Here is a 15,447-nt window from a genome sequence, read left to right on the forward strand (position 1 = left end):
TATAGACAGACAGACGTCTCTTGTCATCTGCCTCCGCTGGAAAAAGACAGATCTAAAAAATTGTACGTCCACTTCATTCAAGTGTTCGATCGTTTTACATCTGAGAAATCGCAAAGAACAATGAAGAACATTGCCGAGGTTGAATTCTATTCAGGGAGTCACCAGTATTAAAATACGAATAAATATTATTAAAGTCTGTACATGTACTCTCTCTCTCTCTCTCTCTCTATCTCTCTCTCTCTCTCTCTCTCTCTCTCTCAAATAAATTGTGTTCACTCATGTGTTAAATACTTCAAATTAATGATGTTCACTCGTTAAAAGTTTCCACTTTCATGTATTCGTCAAATACTTCCAACTCATCCTCGTTCATTCATACGTAAAAACTTAAAAATAAACTTATACCTATGTGTTACATTTTTGTTAAATTATTCCAAATAAACAGTGTTCAATTGCATGTTAAATACTTCAAAATAAACGGTGTTAATACGTGTACTTCAAAATAACCGTTCACTACTAATGTGTTAAACACTTTAAAATAAACAGTGATTACCCAAATGTAAATACTTCAATATATAGCGTGTTCACTTATATGTTACATACTGCAAAATAAACGTGCTAAAATTTGAGCATTTCGTTTCATCTAGAGAAATATTACATATCTATAACTAGTAAATAGGTTGTTATCTTTACGTTTGAAAAAAAGAAGATATTCTCTATCTGTCAGCTGATACTCTTTTCAAAATCTCCGTCCGTTAGTGATATATTATTTATGTGCAGAACTTAATTGACAGGGAAGAATAGATTGCCTGATCATCTGTTTTCAAAATATATCTTCGCAACATTATGAATTAATAATGAATGTAAATGGGTTATTTTCCATCAAAAAACCTCAAGATTAGTATAGATTAGAGAAAACATAACTTATTGTACTAGATCAGAATTTAATTTGTATTTCCTGTCCAAATAGATGTTTAAAAAACTCATACTCATAGCGTTCTGATCACGGCTGTGGCTTTGTTCGCAAAGTCGCAATGTTTCCATCGCAGACTAAAGTAAAACCTAGTTTGTGATGCATTGTGGGTAACATACCAACGCAATGGCGGACGTAAACAACATTGGGCACCTGCGACTGTGATTGCCGGTAAAATGATCTACCTTATGAACACGTAAGTATTGTGTGTTAAAGAAATGGCTAGTCTTGTACCATAGGTTTCACTGTTCTCTTAAATCGATAAATTCTGATGATTGATCAACGAAATTAAATAAAATAAGTAAATAACCCTACTCGTGGCAATTACTGAGTTCATTTTATGTTTTCTTTTTGACAGTTCACCAGATGATTAAATAATCCCGCATGTTTTTTTATACACCACCATGATAAGATGCATGGACATTCAAAACAATGAAGACACAATACACCCTATATACATCACATTGAGAACATCTCGTTCATAAATGCTATGCAGATTATGGTGGCTGTTAACAATTGTATTTTGTTGAGATATTTGTATTTCCCGTAGGTTTTTGACGAGTTGTAGCTAAAACGTCACCGATTGGCGAAAACGGCACCTCACCTCAAGTCAAATAAATGAAATTAAACTTACATGATAACTTGCAAACACCAATAATTGTGAAATGTTAAAACAAGTTTACCTTAGAAAGTAGCCCCCACTCCAATTTACTCTGACGATTCTGATTGGGAGGCGCAGCTAACTTATTGTGAAAACACTATACTCTGAAGTTTTAAGTACCTTTACTCAATCTAACTCAGTGTCAAGCTGAAACTGTATGTCAGCTACTATCACAATGTTCGGTGGTACATGGGCTGATATTTGATGAAGATGACAACTAGAACAACTGTGAAGAACTGTATATATGTGAATATATGTCTACTTATCTGTGAAAACAGAAAATACCATGTAAATGCATCAAATACCATGTAACTACATCAAATACCATGTAAATAAACCATATATGATACTACATAAATCGTTCTTACCGTCATTAAAAATAGAGGTGACGTTTACGCCCAACACATAGTAGCCGTTTTTGCCAAATGCGGTGCCGTTTTCGCCAGAAAAATCGGTGACATTTTGCTGAGGTGTCATTTAAGCCTGCACCTGTTTTTGACTGGATATTGCTATACTCCCCAAACAATTCTCTTTCAACATGTTCAATACATGTACCTGTCATAACATTATTACCTTAAACATAGGTAGAAACAGCAAAGGAAAGCTGAGTGGAGTAGTGCTCTTTGCCTAGATGCACTTAGCACTGTGGGGGTTCAAACGTGCTTTCGCTGGTTTACTGGCTTGCATATTAGTGCATTAATGCGCCTGCATGTGACTGACGTCCCACCTTCTCCATTCATCTTTTTGACTAAACCATACCTGTCATTCTAGCGACAATATTAGAGCATTAATGCGCATGCATGTTACTGACGTCACACCTTCTCCATTCATCTTTTTGACTAAACCATACCTGTCATTCTAGCGACAATATTAGAGCATTAATGCGCATGCATGTTACTGACGTCACACCTTCTCCTTTCATCTTTTTGACTAAACCACACCTGTCATTCTAGCGACAATATTAGAGGATTAATGCGCCTGCATGTTACTGATGTTACACTTTCTCCATTCATCTTTTAACTAAACCACACCTGTCATTCTAGCGACAATATTAGTGCATTAATGCGCATGCATGTTACTGATGTCACACCTTCTCCATTCATCTTTTTTACTAAACCACACCTGTCATTCTAGCGACAATATTAGTGCATTATTGCGCATGCATGTTACTGATGTCACACCTTCTCCATTCATCTTTTAACTAAACCACACCTGTCATTCTGACTAATCCAAGCCCTAACCAGGCTAACCCTAAGGTGTGTAGAACTATTTTTAAAGTATTATCATGGCACTATTATATATATTTTACATCTAGTGTAATCTCTGCAGATAATCGAGACTGACTATTCTCTGGCATCGACATTATATCATTACTGTAGCAAGATTGGAGCACCACAATATCTTGTTTAGAAAAGCTTGCCACAGTAAGTACAAAGCATCAACAGCAGAAAATAATCAGTCTTCATCATCTGCAGAAACAGATTACATGGGTTGTCAAAATTATTTCTTGGTTTTCAGATTTGTTTGCTGAAAAGCCCTTGTTTGTAGGCTGGGGAAAAGCGGCTGAAAACCATACTCACTCCCCCACTCACTCGTCATTTAACTTTTTGTAACCTATTGTCTTTCAGTTAAGCATATATTTTACAGAATTGTTTAGTGGTGAACACATAAATTTGCATTTGGCAGAACAAAAAAAAGGACTGATCAGATTTTTAGTGTTTGCTGAATATTATTTAAAGTGTTGCCTAATGTATGTTCAGGTGCCTTGACCAGTCTGTGTGAGCAATGACCATGCCACCATCAGGTGTAAAGAGTGAAATGGATGAGGAGGCACTCATTGAGGCAGAGATCAGACAACAGCTGGAGATCATCGACCTCGACAGTGATGATCCAAACAACAACATTGATGACTGTCAAAGCATTGAGAGGCCTCTCCAGAACTTGGAGGACAGAAATGGAGATACGGTTCGCCATATGACAACTTACATGCTAATTGATAAAAGGATATCCGCATGAAAGTCGAGCATGAAATGTTAAAAGCAAAAGGTTGAGGGTATTCTAAGATTAAAAAACTATAAGGCAAATATCAAAGACCCCTGGACTTTAGTTTCAAACTCTGAAATATGACATGAAAATAATTGCTATTTCTGTTTGATGTTTGTTGAAATCTTTTGATTTGTATTTTGCATTTACTGTTTATGTGTAACCGTGATAACCAACTATCTAATTAATGCTCACCATATACAGGATAAACTTCTTATTTATTAATTTTGGTAGAAATATTTACATCCTGCAACATGAGTTTGAGCTAAAACAATACTTGTATTTACCATGTACATTATGAGAAATGTGTGCTATTTCCACTTAGTTTACGTGCAACCAAATGTTTTCCCCTCGACTAGTTACATTCTTAGTTCTCAATAATTAGGCAATAAACTGCCATCTCATGTACATGTGTGTATGTCCTGACCTTATAACTGCATTAAAATCATGCACTCAAAAACAGCAGTGAAAGGGGTGCTGAACACAACAATCGTATCAAATATCACTGACAGTGACACAGGGCTAGCTAGAGTTATATTTTTATTATCTAGATTGATTTTGATCAAATAAAATGCAGAGATTCTGCAGTCAGTGTACAGGATTAGCTTCTTCGTTACACGCCCAACCTTCTCTATGGAAGTAGCGACTGCACAACTGGTTTTGATTGAGTGTATAGTCGATGGAGCCTGTTTAGGTGGAAATTACAGTATTCATCATTCAGTTGACCATTAAACTCATATCTCTGCTAATATTCTTTATGTCTCCCTGCAGCTTGCTTTGGATGAGGCTCACGATTATTTGAGTCTACTCCAGCAGCAGACAGAGAGGTTCGAGAGGGAATTGACAGAGTGCGATGACCTCATCAACTACCACAACCCAGGTAAGACCAAGGGAAGCAACTCTCACATGTGTCATTCAGAAAAACATGCCAATCAGCACATTTGTACAAAGACGTATATATATATATATATTTGAATACACTTTCCTTATATCATTTTGCAACTCTGAGTTTCACGCACCCATGGTATTGCGTACGATCATCAGGCGTAATGAAACATGGTTTTTAGTTTGACCCTTTCTTTTTTGCTCGGCTTGGCGGTTTACCATGGCGACAGGTGGAAATGAGCTCGCTTCTTTTGTTTAGCTTCTTAGATGTTAGCATGAGAATCTAGAGCTTCTCTTCCATGCATAGATTGCAAATCCCTGAGTCTCTTTTGTTGGTGTTTGATTTCTTGATAATGTCCCATTTGATTTTTTAATTGGTTTTGTTTCTTTTTAACTTCCAAATATGTTTGGAGAGTTCTGTCTCTTTTTCATATTTCTCAATTCTGAATGATTTTGTGTGGTTGTTATACCTTGTCTTGAAGGGACCGCTTGCTAACCCAATGTTGGTTACAGCATTGGTATCTGTTGTAACCGTGGCCTTATAGACTACGTCACGAGTGAGGCATTTACCGTTCATTGGGCAATTGGCTTTTTGTCTGCAGTTACAGTCCTTTGATTTGGTTGATTGGTTGGCTGACTTCATCACATTGCTGTTATGTGCCTTGATTATTTGTTGGATGTTTTTCATGCCTTTTTCAAAAAAAGAAAGGGTCAAACTAAAAACCATGTTTCATTATGCCTGATGATCGTACGCAATACCATGGGTGCGTGAAACTCAGAGTAGCAAAATGATATAAGGAAAGTGTATTCAAATCTGCGTTTATGCTCTACTTTGTATTGAGCACTCTCTTCTGCAATTGGATCATACTTGTGTGTGTGTGTTTGTATATATATATATATATATATATATATATATAAAACCATGGATGCCACGATTTCAGATCAGTTCATTTTCTTGGATATTGATTGTTAAGTTATCCAAAATGTCTTAAAGATATGTTTTTCTAATTTGGTAATGATATAGTAGAATGTCCTATCAGCAGTTGGGTTAAAAAATGCAAACGACCATAAAGACAGACCTACCACTAGTCATGCTAGTACCAATGTAAACCCAATGAACTATTTGTTACAGACAATGGGGCTGTGAAGGAGGTGGATCTTGGTGACCTGAACGAGGAAGCCAGTAGAGCCGGGGTAGATCCAGCTGAACTCAGAAGGAAGGTGGGTTCATAAATACATATTGTAAACAATGTTGAATACTTAACTGAACCTGTATTCACAATATTCCTCCGTCACTCGTAAATACATATGGCCTATTTGCAGTGCTGTCTCTATTATTAACTCAAGCCACAGCCTGGTTCCAGTGTTGGGGAAACCAGTGATTACTGTGACCTATGAGCCCTCCGATTACATCACACAGAACACATGTGAAGATCCGGGTAGAATAGGTCTTCAGCAACCCAAACTTGCTGTGAAAGGAGACTAGGCTTGTCGTAAAGGGCGACTTACAGGATTGGGATGTCAGGCTCACTGATTTGGTTGATCAGGTCATTGTATCCCAATTGCATGGATCGATGCTCATGATGTTAATCACTGGATTGTCTTGTCCAGACTGAATCATTTACAGACCGCCATCATATAGCTGGAATATTGCTGAGTGCGGCGTTAAACAACAAACAAACAAACTTTACACAGCAATGTTTCTCATGCAGCATGTGAGATAGCTTTTCTGTCTCTACTCTACACATTACTACACATGGTTGGTTCACACAGTGCTCTTGAACGGAATGATCATGGCTTGCATGAGATATTCTTGGCCTCATTTCCTAGCTAACTAACAGTAGACACACTTTACTATTACACTGCAAACTGACCGATTTTATGCAGGGGTGATGGAGGAACATGTACACAAACCTGTGAAGTATTGATGTTGAGGAATGCAACACTATTGTTATTTCGTTAGGGGATGAGTGGCCCAGTGCTCTCAGGTTTAGGACCACCTCCGTTGTGTAGTGAATAGACTGTCAGCCCAGAGAGCATAAAGTTGGTGGTTCAAACCCCTGTCTGCCTGTTACCAAGAAACATTAACAGATGGTACTTGATTTACCTAATATTGGGCATAAAACAAGCACAAGTGTTGTATTTTGAATCAGATTCTGGAGGAGATAGAAAGAGAAGATGAAATAGAGGACTTGTCTGATGTGGATAGTCCTCAGGAGGCAGGACAGAGTGATGTTCCTTTATTTGTTACAAGCGAAGTTGAGCTCCTTACAGGGAAGCAGGATGACGGGACAGACAGAGCAGGGGATTTTGAGGAACAAAGCACTCTTGAACCAGGTATGACACCCAGTTTATGTGAACTTTTGGTAACATCAGACACTACACCCATGTTCTTGTGTGTCCTTTTGACCCAGATTATGTGATGGAGTATTGTGTGGTGATTCTGCAAATAAGAGCTATATCACATCCTGTTGTGAATGGGTAAGTCTTGACCAGACAAATCGGTGGTTGCTAACATGCTCATTTGTACTAGGGCAAAAATAACTGTCAAAACCCACTTGTCCAGAATTAGTGTCTGGAATTTTTAGGGACAACGACTGTTTCTGTGAGTTCTATGTTCTAATAAAAAAAAATATTGACGTATCTGCAACAAGGTTTTACCTACACATAGACATTGGGAACGGACGCACATAAATTACATTGTGAGTCCTGTGGGATGCAGCATGGGTTTGAATGCCTAGTCCAGTACACTCAGTATCAGTGTATCAGTGGTAATCAGAAATAGCAACTAACATTTTTAGTCCTCTTGTACTTATAATGATAACATATTGCAAACCCCTTAAAAGTGGAAAATTTCTTCAAGCCTTTATATGATGTCTTAGATATTGGGCATTTGTCAAGGACTGTAGGACTTGTGCCAATTTCTATCACTGGTCCCGTTAAAGTTCTCCAATGGTCGGCTTAAGGCTTCTAAGCATTAGGTTATTTTCCCCCGCCAAACAAAGTTGACGGGGGATATAGAAACGGGCTCCGTCCGTACGTCACATTTCGTTTCCGGAGCATAACTCAGAAACCGTTAAATATTTTTACATGAAACTTTGCAGGTCTGTCAAGTACATGCTGAACTGGTGCCTTTTGCTATTTAGAAATTTTAGAAATTTTTACGTTTCCATGGCAACAAGATGGACTTCGGTTCCAAACTCTTCTTTTTTTACAATTTCCATGACAAGTTCCATCTCGGTTAAAAATGGTAAGGGTTTGTTTAGATTTAATTATGTCATAAATTCTTCAACAGGGGCAGGGGATACAGCCATGTTAGTGGCAAACTCTTGTTATTTTTGAAACCTATCACATATTGACAGCTTGAGACCCCCATGCTGATGCCTCAGACCCCCAAAGCTTATTACTGAGACCCCTGTGGCCCCAGAAAATCCATCACAACACTGACTTTGATATGAACTGTTGACTTACTGTCCCTTATTTTTAAAAATGTGCAAGTTTAGTTTAGTTTCTGGTATATTTAGAACTTGTCTGTGGACAATGTAGAAACAAATTCTACTTGGTCAGCACTCTAACTTATTGAGATGTGCATGGCTTTTCCATTCCTTGATTGATTGTCTCATTCCTCCTCTCATCATGACAAGGTGATGGCGTGGTGGCGGTGGTTGATGAGATTCAAACTCAGGAACAGTTCTTCAAACAACAGCTGCAGGAGATGGACATTAAGTACAGACAGAGGGAGGCAAAATGGAAACAGGTACAAGGATAGATTATATAACTGGCAATGAGATTGTCAAATCTATAATTGAAATAAAAAGCCCATCTCTGGCAAGTGACTGATATGGTCACTCTCGAGTATATTGATATCATATGTTGCCACAAGTCTAAGTTCAAGGCCAGTAAAAAATGTACAGTAAACTATGGTTATGATGAACTCAAAGGGACCACTTATTTTAGTTTGTTATATATACAGCATATATACAGCATATACACAGCAAATGGCTGAGACAAAAATAATAGTTTGTTATATCCGTCAGTTGGTTATAAGCGTGTTTGTAATAAACATAGTTTACTGTATTACCCAGGTTTCTGAATTTTTACCATGACTATTGTTTTAATTCCTTTATTTATCTCTTGAAGGACACTGAGACAAGACGGAGAGAGGAGGAAGAACGAGAGAATGTGGAGAACGAGAGAAGGAGAGAGATAATGATACAGCATAAGCAGGAAGAAGAGACTTTGGCTCAACACAAAAAGGTCTGGGACAGTGGTCTTAGTGTTTCTTGATCAGTTCTCTGGGGAATAGAAGGTTCTCAATACAAGCAGCAGCTCATGCTGTTGCAAGAGCTGACTAATGAGTATCTTGGGCTTACAATCTCATTACAAACAGATCTTTTACAATGTGTGTTCACTGGGCTGTGTGAAGACGTGATAACATCATAGATTTGTTTGTTTGTTTGTTTTGTTTGTTGTTAATTCCACACTCAGCAATATTCCATCTATATGATGGTGGTCTGTAAATAATCAAGTCTGCACCAGACAATCCTGTGATGGACATCATGAGCATCAATCCACGCAATTGGGATACAATGACATGCATCAACCAAGTCAGTGAGCCTGACCATCCCATCACATTACTCACCTCTTACAACAAGCAGAGTCGCCTTTTATGGAAACTAGGCATGGGTTGCTGAAGACCAATTCTAACCTGTATCTTCACGGGTCAACACATAGAAGGTCCTGTCAGGTGAACTCTGGGTCAAATTGGACTGCCCAATAATGAATGATGTGAGAGTTCTTGAGCCAATCATTTCTTTACTGACTCAATTCAGAATGATGTATTTTAACAAAGGAAACCCATACAGAACAGAAATATTCTTTGATGGAATTGACATTTGTGTGTAGATGCCATGGCACTCAGAAATGACCGAGTGTATAAAGTGTCCACACTATGGATGTTGGGCTTTTATTTTATACTTTCTGATCTGTTTTTTTTTAGCTTGGTTTCCATATCGAGAAACCAAGGTTGGTCTGAATACTTCACTGACTCATACCTGACTGAAGTTCACCTGACATTCAACAAGATGTTAAAAGATGGCACTTGTTGGTACCCTGCCTGGCACTGAGTATTAAGGGGATAAAATAAGAACTGGTCAGCCTGCATTCAGTATGCTATATTGTATCTCAAAGGGCTATCACTGTAAAACCAGCATAAGTCCAGACCAGTATGAACAGCCACACACAGGCATGAAAACACAATGCAATACAAGTCAAAAAATCTTGAAAGCAGCATTAAAACCTGTTTCACATCACCTCACACATCTTGATGAAGAAGGGTGTTTTGGTAAGAGAAAGGAGTTTGTTATTATTATTTTTTTTAATTTTATATTTTAGATTGCAGCAGAAAAACTTAAGGCAGAAATTGAAGAAAAACGAAAAGTCATCAGTGAAGAGGTTAAAACATTTGAAGTAAGTGAACAAATCTTGCATATTTTATCTTATCCAGACTCATACTTACTGCTTATCTCTACTCATTTTCGAAAAGGTAGTGGAAACATCCTGGACTGAGTTCCTGGAGAACAGAGAAAACATCTCACTCCTGGACTATGCATGTGCACAGGTTGTTCGTCACTCTCTTGTTTTCGCGCCAACCGAGTGATTGAAGAAAATTTCCTGAGCTTTGTAATCTGAGCCATCCTATCAAAGTTAAACATTTTTCATAAATTATTTTGTTCAGATCAGGTTCTTCTAACCTTCAACTATCATATCTAAAGAATATTTTTTACTTTTGGCCTAAATATTTCCACAAGATTTGGCTTAAAAAGTGACTTTTTACTATATATGAAAGTGTGAAGCCTCCAGCCTTCACACAGCCCAGACCTTCACTCAGCCCCGAGGGTTCGCACAGCCTTGAGGGTTTTCATGCAGGGGTTTGCGCAGCCTAACAACACACATAAAGCCTTCACGCAGCACCCTATCTACACTGAGGCGCAGACCGCACAGCTACCAGCCCTTCCTTGCACACAGGCCCTAGGGTTCTCCCACTGCCATCTAGAGAGTCATCACTGGCAGATACTTATTGTATTAAGGGGGAAGAAATCGACACTGACTATTCCACCAATTGAGCCTGTCTCTCAAATCGCCAAGAACCTTGATATATCGTCTACCAAGCCCACTAGATCACAAGGGCTGCCAATTCCAGGGTTTCAGATGAAGAAATTCCCACTACACTATATGTCACCTTTTTTCGGGCTCCAGAGATCGACCAAGGTTATACTGTTATATCTGTTTCTAAGAGCAGGTCCTTCTGGGTAGAGGATAAGAAGCACAACTTGACAACTTAACTAGATGAACCTTCTTCGGTCTGACTATGTCATGTTCAATGAGGCAATTCTAATGAACTCAACGATCCACAAACAGATATAGAGGATGTTTCTTTCTGCAATGATTCCACAATAGAAAAAATCAATAATTCAACTCAGACCACATTAGCTGTACGTCTGCTGACCTTACACAATGTACACTGATACATCGACAGGGCCTCATAACTGATTCCCAATATTTCTGGTCACCAAGAAAAACTCAACCGAAATGTTTCGTTCAACATTCAACATGAAAGATTTCAACAAGAAATATCTTCAACAACTGGGCAAGTTCAAAATGCTCAGCTAAAGCAGCTGATATAACAGCACGATCACCTAGTAAGCATCAATCTAACCTACATATCCCCATTCATCCTATGTCCACTAAATAGCTACATTTCCAGTTTCAAGGACAACATTTCCAGTGGGTAGTCCTGCCCTTTTCCTCACGAGGGAAAACCTGATTCAGGTACGAGATAACTGGTGGAACAAGATTTAAAGCAATCTACAGACCGCTATTCACAAACAGATTTTAGTCTATCAGTGGCAGGTAGTCTTAGACCTGCTCACCTGTACCCAAACCCTAACTAAAGAGGCTGACTGCAACTTCGTTTTTTGAGACCACTTCTAGACCATTCCTTGACCATTCCTAGACCATTCTTAGACCTCATTCCTAGACTAATACAACAACTGAAGATGTGGTGGACAGTCAAATCAAATGTTTGCAGAGGAAACATTTTGAATGAGCCATCTTACCACCAGCATATAATCGTCAATGCCACCCTACAAGGTTTGGTTGCTCACTTCAATGAGGAAGTATCCTCAGGGATATGGTCCCCACAAGAAAAACTACTGCATGTAAATTATCTTGAGTTCAAAATCATCATCAGAGTGATAACACATTGGGCCCCACTACTCAAACACAAGTTCTTAATGATAAGAAGACACCTCTTTAATTAAGACAACTGAACTGTGGCCTTTTACATCAATCTCCCAGGAACGATCCAGATCAGCAACCCTTCTGAGAGGGTTTTCAACTGTTCACACTGACTGACAGTCTCAAGCTATGCATAAAAGCAGGACACATCCCAGGAGAGCTAAGTGTCCTAGCCGATGCTCTATCCAACCCATCCAAACCTATTCCAACAGAATGGATGCTCCACCTGGAGGCACTCCAGCTGATAACAAGGAAGAAATGTTGCCTGTCAATAGACTTATTTGCAACAAGGTTCAACAAACAAATAATGACATTCGTTTCACCAGTACCGGACCCACTAGCTTGGGCAGTAGATGCCCTGGCAATATCCTGGGAAGGGCTATATGCTTACGTGTTCCCACCACCGGCACTAATTCAGCTATCATTCAGAAAATCAGACAGACCAACAATCCATTGCCCCTTTTGGTCGTGCCTTACAGGTTATCAGAGCTCACCGCCCTAACTGGTAAACCAACAGTTAAACTCCCAAACTGACCAAACCTTCTGCATCCTCACACCATGTAAAGCCATCAAAACCCAGACACTTACAAACTTCACTTATGGAACATATGTTCAACCTCACTATTAGGGGATATTCTGACAGAGCAGCCAAGGCAGTCTCCCTAGCCCTTCACAGATCTACAAGGAACTTATTTGATGATAAATGGAAGAACTTTGATCATTTTATGACCTAAAAAGGGTTTACGTAGACCAAGAAAAAAATACCTGGTCAGCCAGCCAGACAGTTTCATATTCCGCCCCATTCATCAATCCTAGGATCTGAGGAGACCTAGGATTTATCCTTATGTCCCGTTCGAGCCTTACACATCTATCGAAACAGAACAAGCTCCAGACGACAGAAATATCTAGGAATAATACCACAGAAATATCCAGAACAGCCATTTCACCCTGTAATCCTCAGAGCCTACAGTGTGGCAAGGTTAGCACTGTCAGCCTCCAACCCACATGAAGTGACAGCCATAGCGTCTATACTCATAAAAAAAAGTTAGGCACCCCCCAGACATTTTCTGTATAGTAAATAAGAATAACGAACATGATCAAATGGGCTGAGTGAAGTTGGAGAAAGCATTATGTTTGTAAACGCAATCATCTGAGAACAAACAAAACAAAACAGTTTGAGCCAGAATGGAATTTTAATTAAAGTATGGTTGCCCAAACACCGGTACTGTTTTTACCACAACATAACACCCTCTATAAGTGTAGCACTGCTAATCTGGTACAACGATAAATTATAGCACATAATGAATAAAAATGAGTATTAACGTCCATTAATGACATTCGTGTGTCAGAAAGTGTGATAACATGCTTGCCCGGATGACAGCCTCGACCCTTCTCCTCATCCCTTCAGTCAGACGCCAGATCATCTCAAGGGGAAATAGCACCCATTCATGATGCAAAGCTACTGCCAGTTCATCCAGATTGTGTGGAGGAGGGTCCATTGCCTGCACTCTATGCCCAAGAATGTCCCAAATGTGCTCTATGGGGTTAAGATCTGGACTCATTGCAGGCCAAGGTAGAGTTGCAATGGTGTTGTTCGCCAAATATGCAGTCACATCTCTTGCACAGAGGGGTCTAGCGTTATCGTCCATGAACAGGGGTCTTGATGCCAGAGGGTGTTTATCAAAATGGGGAACAACAACTGGTTCTAGAACTTCCTGGATGTAACGTTCATCATTGAGATTGCCCCAGGTACATGGTATAGTTACAAGGTCTAGCTTGCACCCCCATATCATCATGGAGCCACCACCAAACAGAATAGTTGGTTTAATGTTCTTGGGGTGTATGCTGTACCTTGGTGTCTCCACACTCTCGTTTGGCCATCATTCACATGCAGCTGAAACCTGCTTTCATATGACCAATGGCCACGTCGCCATTATTTGAGGTTCCATCCTTGGTGTGCCAAACACCATTATAATCACCATTGTAATCGCAGTCTCCAATGGCGTTGTACCAGTAGGGGGCGTTTGACAACTCTTCAGGCCTTCATTCCAACAGCTCCTAAACAATTCCGCAATGTTTGGCAAGACGGACGTGGTAACCAATTACACCTGAGGTAGGTACTCGTCGCAAATGGATTTCTTTGCACTAATTAATTAACTAAGTCATATCCTCTTTTCACGTCCTGACATCACAGCAGGGCGTCCTGTACATGACAGGTCCTTCACTGAATTGGTTTGGAAATCAGTTTACACTGTTTTCAGTACCAGTGCTAGGGAGGCATGATGCACGTGGAAAACACGGGAAATTGGGACGTCACCATCACACATGAACGGTCACATTATTCAGACAAAACAACATTAATATCACAATTAGTGTTGCATTATGGTAATGTATTATCATACATAATATTAAGGGGTGCCTAACTTTTTTTGATGTGTATACAATAGTGATACATGGAAATTGCCCCTTCCCAACAATTATGGAAGGCTGTTTCTGGAGATTGGATACAGTGGCACAACACTTAAATATCTCTAACAGAAGATAGGCCATACTATCAGAAAACTCATGCAACATTCAAGTAGACTTACTAACGACTGAAAGTACACGTTCCCCTGTTGTACTATGTTATTCAGAGCATGAGTGAAACCATTTATGTTAAGATTATGTCCTTTTCTTACCAACTTAATTTTAAACGTAAGTGGGGGAAAATCACTTTCACTTAGCAAACTTTACTAATCCACGAAATCTAACAGATTTACTCTTCTCTTGCACAAGAAGTAGGTGGTACCCTATTTTGATGTACAGAAGAATTAAGAAGAATATCAAATTCCCAAGGGTTAATGAACAGATCTCGATCTGAACTTCAAACAGTTGGAACCAACCACCAACTGTGGGATTCAAGCAATAAGTATTAGTCAGGATAAGATAACATATGTATTTTGTGAGAGACTGACGAGTAACCGGCCTTGGTACAATGCTACCAGTGCGCATACGCAGTCCATGGTGACATGTTTGCTTTGTTCTCCAGGGACACAGTACAGGAATCCAAAATGAGTAGAGATAAGCAGTATGTATGAGTCAAGATATGTATACATTATATTTTTAATAAACACATATATTTTTCATTTTTGTAATAGTAGTAATGATATGATTTGTGTCAATGCCTTTTCAGAGAAGAAGTTATTTTAGTAAGACAAAACAGAATTACATTTCAGCTGACAAAAATATTAGTTCTCAAGCAATGACAAGAAATAACTGCTACATTGGTTACAGGTGAGTATTGGGCACAGGTGGCAGAGTTGAATCGCTAAGACATGCAGAAACCTATGACTGAGTTCGATTCCCTGTTTGACCTGATGGCATTTTTTTTGGTTTGTCAGCACCATACTATGCTCGTGGGTTTCACAAAATTGGTAAACGTCCTTGACCTGCATCAGTTTTATCTTTCCCACATCAAGCTGACACATCACGCTGTGGTGTAGCTGAAAATAAAGTTCAAGGGACGTTAAACTCACTTACTCACTGTAGGTGAGTACGCTATTGAGAGAGTGTGTTTATTACGGTAAAGGGGCCACCGGCCTATTATACA

The 15,447-nt window shown here is 39.2% G+C and overlaps 1 protein-coding gene across 3 annotated transcripts in view; it reads left to right on the forward strand.

Annotated features, from left to right (window-relative positions):
- The first annotated feature begins 1,080 nt into the window (after positions 1 to 1,080).
- Positions 1,081 to 15,447, forward strand: part of LOC139462448 (leucine-rich repeat- and IQ domain-containing protein 1-like) — a 47,449-nt gene continuing 33,082 nt past the window's right edge. For all 3 annotated transcript variants that reach the window (XM_071244175.1, XM_071244176.1, XM_071244177.1), the window contains exons 1-8: positions 1,081 to 1,166; positions 3,392 to 3,596; positions 4,446 to 4,554; positions 5,692 to 5,780; positions 6,713 to 6,896; positions 8,204 to 8,316; positions 8,700 to 8,816; positions 9,954 to 10,028. In XM_071244175.1, the coding sequence (XP_071100276.1) occupies positions 3,417 to 3,596; positions 4,446 to 4,554; positions 5,692 to 5,780; positions 6,713 to 6,896; positions 8,204 to 8,316; positions 8,700 to 8,816; positions 9,954 to 10,028 (867 nt within the window). In that variant the 5' untranslated portion in view covers positions 1,081 to 1,166; positions 3,392 to 3,416. The remainder of the gene's footprint in view (positions 1,167 to 3,391; positions 3,597 to 4,445; positions 4,555 to 5,691; positions 5,781 to 6,712; positions 6,897 to 8,203; positions 8,317 to 8,699; positions 8,817 to 9,953; positions 10,029 to 15,447) is intronic.

Source organism: Haliotis cracherodii, unplaced genomic scaffold (assembly GCF_022045235.1).
Source record: "Haliotis cracherodii isolate W230 unplaced genomic scaffold, xgHalCrac1.p SCAF_15, whole genome shotgun sequence".
Lineage (NCBI taxonomy): Eukaryota > Metazoa > Mollusca > Gastropoda > Lepetellida > Haliotidae > Haliotis > Haliotis cracherodii.